General features: G+C 31.7%; 1 protein-coding gene across 8 annotated transcripts in view; it reads right to left on the bottom strand.

Moving 5' to 3' along the window:
- Positions 1 to 1,633: 1,633 nt before the first annotated feature.
- The window catches only part of LOC145270514 (uncharacterized), a 107,661-nt gene continuing 102,423 nt past the window's right edge, over positions 1,634 to 6,871 (bottom strand). For 5 of the 8 annotated variants that reach the window (XM_080126167.1, XM_080126168.1, XM_080126172.1 and 2 more), the window contains one exon: positions 1,634 to 6,020. In XM_080126167.1, coding sequence (XP_079982293.1) covers positions 5,826 to 6,020 — 195 coding nt within the window. In that variant the 3' untranslated portion in view covers positions 1,634 to 5,825. The remainder of the gene's footprint in view (positions 6,021 to 6,871) is intronic. The other 3 variants (XM_080126171.1, XM_080126174.1, XM_080126173.1) reach the window with 1 other exon arrangement.

The following is a 6,871-nucleotide window of genomic DNA, read 5'->3' as shown; positions in this document are numbered from 1 at the left end:
AATTGAGAAATCAATCATTTAAAAATTTAAACACATATTGTTTGTCTGGTTCCTTCTCGCCACCATACACTTATGCATTTTATAAAAAAATGTACTACTTTTTCTAAAGAAAATGAAAAAAACAAAAATAAATAAATATTGGTGTATTTTCTTGCCATTCGATGAACTGTCCGTACCTGAAAATCATTAAACATGTGCTCGTCTTAACTCCAATCTCTGGTCCCCCCTCACCAATCTTTCACGAAAAACACCCGTCTAGCTGAATCCACTGTAAAAAAATTTCCCCCACTCTATATCTGTGCCTAAATCGAAACGCGGATTCCATGAACAAAGCTTCTTTCTTAGAACTGCACGCCTGTGGAACTCTGTTCTGTCTGCCTGCTTCCCTCCGGACTACAACTTGGATGTCTTCAAGTCCAATGTTAACAAATTCCTAATGAACCGCCCCCTTAATTAAACACTTCATCAAATCTCCACACTAACGTAATGTACTTGCAATAACCCTTATCCCTGAGTGGCTTCCGGGCCTTGATAAGTGGTGATCTCTGTAAAAAATAAATAAATAAAAAGAAAATATGGTACAGGGTGAATCCTGCGCTCCTTGAAATGCAACATTAAAATAATCCTTCCTGCAATTCAACTATATTTGCTTGGAAATAAACTTCAATCGGCGCTTCTACACTATTGGGACAAGATTTTTTAGTCGATAAATGGAGTTTTCAAATAAAAATATGGTTTCAATTGATTTTTTTTTTTTAATTTCTAATAAATCACAATGGAAGCTTCCAAATTATGCAGTCGAAATTACCTGAATATTACTGAATTATTTTTTTAAAAAAAACTTTAATCGTGTTAGCAGATGAAAAATTGCGGCCATATTGTTTAAATTGAAACGGAAAATTACCTCCCTTTTGAATTCTGCTCTGTCTAGTGATCGTTTTCATCAAATTCTATTTTTAATTTCTTTAAAAAATAATTTTCTACCTTATCGATTTTCATAATTTTTGGATATACTCATCTTAAAAATACGAGGAATACGTAGATACCATTGTTTTCACGTGAAATTTAGTTTTATGATTTCCGAAATTTCGTCCTAATAGTGTACAAGCGTCCTTTAATCTATACAAGGAGGAAGTTTCTCTGAAATATCAAATTCACAAGTGGTCCCTAGTCGCATGTATATCTGCATAAAAAGGAGATTACAATGTTAGGTTTGAGCAGTTCTTATAGGGAGGCATCAACATTTTCCTACATACAGCGCCTGGTGTTTCCAAATGGCCACACAGCTGGTACTGACATAACTCAACGTTGCTTAATTTCTGTTATCTAACGAGAACTGGTATGTTGACCTGATTATGCTGTAATGCCATAGAAATATCATATTCTGGTGTGTTTGTTGACCGCTAATAAATTAAATACTGTTGACATTCGAGACTGAAACTTGGTGGACAAGTCAAGCAGAGACTGAAGCTGGTTAAATTGCAGAGAAGATTGCCAATTTTATTAATGATTCTATAGGTGGCATTTTTCTGTTTTTTTTTGTTTTTTTTTGGTGGGGTGATGGCAGGGGGGTCACCCTGTACCAGTGAACATGTTTCAATCAAAAATACATAAATAAAACGGAACGATGATAATTGCAAAAAATATGTTTTTAATTTTTGATTGTGAGTATTCGTGTATGTGAATGGAACTAACATATGTCTCCCTCTTGTCACCAGGGAATAGGGTGGGGGTTGGGGGTAGGGGTCATTTTACAACGTAGCTTGAACTGCAAAGAGGAACAATAATGGAAATTATACATGGTGGAGTGGTATGACATTTTTTTTCTGTTTTCCTCTCCACTCTTTTTTGAAGGGAGAGGGGGGAATAAAAGAAGAGGAAGAGTGTGGGTGTGGGGGGGAGATACTTTCAACCAATACCATCAACATCTGAAGATAAAAAGAATAACAACAACACAACAATGTTGATATTGTATGGAGGACCAACATGGAAAGAAACAACTGATTGAATTAAAACACAGCATCACTTTGAGAATTCTGTCAACGAATAAAAAACGATTTGTTTTATTTTTATTTTGGAGTTTGTACTGATGTTTATAATACAGACTTTATTTTCACACACACTCACAAATATATTTTGATAAAATATGTTTTTTTTTCAATTATATTTCACTCTTCGTTCTTCCTTTTTGTTTAGAAGCTCGATGTTACAACAGAGCATATATAAAAGAGTAACAGTACAGTTACATTCCAACATCCAAATATTTATTTTGCATGAAAAAAACAGCTCCTCCAACATAATTCAATTTCGGTACATTTTTTTTTTACTGATTTGTTTCGTTATGCAGAAAAAAAAACGGTTATTATTATGTCAATACCATCTTTTTTCGTGCATATACTCTTTAGAAAAATTAGAAATTCTTTGCTTAGGCTATAGTGTTAGCCTGATCTCATAAATTTATTTCAACCGAACGGGCCTTATCAAATGAGGAGAGCTAGCTGGAGTTTCGCATCTGATTGGAATAATTGAACAAATTTATAACCGTTTTGTTTGTTGTTTTGTTTTTTCTTTTAACTTTTATTTTTGCTCTGCTACACATTGAGTTCTCCCCACTCAAGATTTCCTAAGAAAATGTTCTATCCTTTATGGATATAACATATATATATATATATATATATATATATATATATATATATATATATATATATATATATATATATATATATAATTATTTCATGTCTTGACATGGAATTTTATAAGACATAACGTTTTATGTAACAATTTTCAGTATTTACTTCAACAAGGTTCAATATGTGAGTAGAGATAGGTAGTAAGTTTTGAAAATATGGCAATTAAGCTACACTAGATTTTCTAGGTTTCATCCTCGTCATTAGCCTGGTAGATTTTAAAATTCAAAACTTTTATTACACACACTTATATATATATATGTATATATATAGTCATCCACATACAGTACTGTTTCGCTGTTTCACAACTCATCAGTGCGGCTAGACAGGCAACTGCCTCAAGCCAGGATTGAAACCCGACCGTCAGGATTGAAATATATATATTTCCAGTTTTAACAACTAGTCCTTTTACTTTTCCAAGTTTAATCTTAACTATATTACTTTTCATGCCCACATTTTTCTATGTAATATATATATTTCTATACAGATGTATAGAAATATTTTAATTGTCATTTTTTTTTCACAGAGAAACCATAAGTATGACGACACCTAGAATTCAAACACATTATGTATGTGTTGAATGCGATATATGAAAGCTTTAATTAGTATAACATAGTAATTATTGAACTTATATTACTGTAGTATTGACATAACCATATGATAAGAAAAAATACATGTGTGTGTGTGTGTGTGTGTGTGTGTGTGTATGTAGTGCTCTTGGCTTTTTTTAGATGTTTCTATTTTTCTTCAGTAACTGCATACATACATATATATATACATATATATATAAATAAATATATATATATATATATAAACTATATGTATATATATATATATATATATATATATAACTACTTCATTCACTCACATAAAATTAATATACGAAAGTATAGATTTATGCGTAAACTTTAAGTATTTACTTCAAAAGTGCTCAATACGTAGGTAGAGTTAGTTAGTAATTTATAAAATATATATGGCGATTAAGCTACACTGAATATTCGGCGTTTCATCCACTCTCGTAACGAATCCTAGAGTGGATGAAACGCCGAATATTCAGTGTAGCTTAATCGCCATATATATTTTATAAATTACTATATATATATATATATATATATATATGTTTGTTTTGGTTTTAGCGATATGTTTTGAATGAATTCAATTATTTACGAAAGCGCATTTTTACCTAAATGCGAGCTAGGAATAAGTCTTCCTTTAACCAATTTGGTACCCCCACATAGGGGAGCGGTATATATATTATTTATTATTTTATTATTTTATTTGGATAATTACATTTAAAAAACGTGTGTGTGTGTGTATGTAAATTGGTCTAAAAAACAAAAAAAAAACAAATCGCAAAATGTTTACTTGAATTCTCACTTTCAGAAAAACACCATCAAAAAAAAAATTCTCACTTTCAGAAAAACACCATCAAAAAAAAAAATTCACAAAACTATCATCATTTTTTTTCTCATATTTCCAAAACAATTTCTGTGGAAAATCACAACAAAACAAAAACAAACAACCAAAAATTGAGGAATGACCATCATGGATAATAACCATGGTCAGCTGATCAACAATCACTGTCTGTCCATCCAAGAGAGTGGCCAAGAATGAGATACGCTTTTTTTTTTAGATTGTAAGATCAGTCTGATTCCGACGATATTTAATTCATCTGAATCGATAGACTTCGCTATTCCTTTCTTGTATCAAATTTTTTTGACCACTGGTCACCTGTTTCTTCTCGCAGAGGACGTTCTTGCATAGAACGGTAAAAAATGACCACTGCTATTGTATAACATAGCCAAATAGTCACTGTTTTTATGGCAACTGTAGAGTTTGTAGAGTGTCTTGAAATAAAAAAAAAACAAGAGAAGAAGGTCTTTGGTGATCTGCAAATGAACTTTGGTCAGTTGTCTACAAAACATAAACAACATCACAAAACGTGCATCTGAAAATTGGCAGTTTTTTGTTTCTTAATTTAATTAAAATTTTTAAAATATTCTTTATTTTTTAAAATCTTCTTTCTGAAAAAGTAAAAGAAAAAAAAAATTGCTTTCCATTTTAGCAGACAAGAAACACCTTATTCTTCTTCTTATGCTGAAGAGTTCCACTTTGTCCTGCCGTATCTTTTCACGCATCTGTGTTATTTTAATGATTACATAGTTTTGTTTTATTTATTTTTTTTTTGTATCTTTTTCTCGAATATTGGAATCCATTTTTCTATTTTTCCTCTTTCATTTCAACCAATATACACTTTTTTCAGTATATATTTTTAGATATGTTTTTTCAGTATATATTTTTAGATATGTATCCTGTATATCTTTTAATTGATATGTTGATGCGAATCGTTGAGAATCCATTTTTAGATTGCTTCCTTACCAATCTTTTTCTTTTTTGACAACTTTATTTAAATGTGTTTAACTTCTTCGCTTTGTATTACTGAACCCACATAGATTCAAAAAAGTTGTCAAAAAACAAATATATAACAAATAAATGTTACCAAAGGCAAGATAAGTTACTTTCCAACCGAACTGGATATATTTTTCGTGTTTTTATTCAATGTAACATGTTTATTTAGATAGAAAAACATAGTGTTTACCGATGTATTGGAAAATTCAAGATGGCGTCTGACTCCCTCTTTAACACGGTAAGTTCGGGAAAAGGTGTTATAAATAATAAACTAGACAAAATACTATTAAAAACCCGCTGAATATATGTCAAGCTATGTCACGGTAACATATATTGAGCCAGTATTTACCAGCATTTTATCCAGTTTTTAATTTATAACACCTTTTCCCAAACTTACTGTGTTAAAGAGGGAGTCAGACGCCATCTTGAATTTTCCAATACATCGGTAAACATTGTATTGTTTCTGAGTTGAATAAACATGTTACATTGAATAAAAACACGAAAAATATATCCAGTTTGGTAGAAAAGTAACTTATCGTGCCTTTGATAACATTTATTTGTTATATATTTGGTTTTTGACAACTTTTTCGAATCTATGTGTACAGTAATACAAAGCCAACTTCTTTTTTTAAATTCCCCAAACAATATCAGTTTGTGCTTGCAAATATATTCTTTCGTCCAGTTTTTTAATTACAAAAATGGTCAATTTTGGCGCATATGCACTTCATATTATCTGGTGAATTTTTTGAATATGTTTTTGCCTTTTGACAGAAGTCCCGCCCCCATCGAGGTCATGCTATGGGCTGAACTCAACCCCCCTTTACGTTTTGGTTTGCGATCCTCATCCGAGTGGGGGGCTGAGGCGGGGCGGCCATCACTGTCGAGTTTGCATTCGGATAGAGATTTGGTACCCATGCCAGACACCTAAAAGAAGAAGATAAACATAATAGTATTATAATATATTTGCTACAAGTTTTTAAATGTATATATATATATATATACATATCGAAGGATCGGTCGAAAATTATGTGCTTTTGAAGGAAACATTCTTGTTTTTTTTTGTTTTTTTTTCAAAAGACATTTTGTAATCCTACACGTCAACATACAGGAAATGAATACAGAAAAGATATAAACATTTATATATTTTTTATATTGATTTTTTATTCATACATATTAATATATATATTACGCCTGTGGAACTCTGTTCCGTCTGCCTGCTTCCCTCCGGACTACAACTTGGATGTCTTCAAGTCTAATGTTAACAAATTCCTAATGAACCGCCCCCTTAAGTAAACACTCCATCAAATCTCCACACTAACGTAATGTACTTGCAATAACCCTTATCCCTGAGTGGCTTCCGGGCCTTGATAAGTGGTGATCACTGTGTAAAAAAAAAAAAAAAATATATATATATATATACAGGGTGACCCCAAAAAAGGCCAAAGACCCTAGTATTTTGATGTGATGTTTTGAATATAATAAACTAGTTATAACCAAAGTTTTCACTATCCAGCTACCCTACTCCCCGGGGAGTTGGTCCCCATTTCCCCTTCACTCCTCACATTAAAGATCGGCCTTGTGCCTCATTTGCTAGGTGGAGTAGCAAATAAATACCCTTTTGGCCAAGATCAAATTGTAGTATCTGTTCTTACTACATGCTGTACTTATGTTTGTAACTTTGATATAAAGTGGGGGATCACTTTTCTGTATTAATTTAATGTAAAATGATCACCTACTTTACAACCAGTCAGTCTCAAAGCCATTAAAGTCATTCT

This window comes from Euprymna scolopes, chromosome 46 (assembly GCF_053919585.1).
Source record: "Euprymna scolopes isolate OS-2025 chromosome 46, ASM5391958v1, whole genome shotgun sequence".
Classification (NCBI taxonomy): domain Eukaryota; kingdom Metazoa; phylum Mollusca; class Cephalopoda; order Sepiida; family Sepiolidae; genus Euprymna; species Euprymna scolopes.
This window is presented reverse-complemented; position numbering and strand designations above follow the sequence as displayed.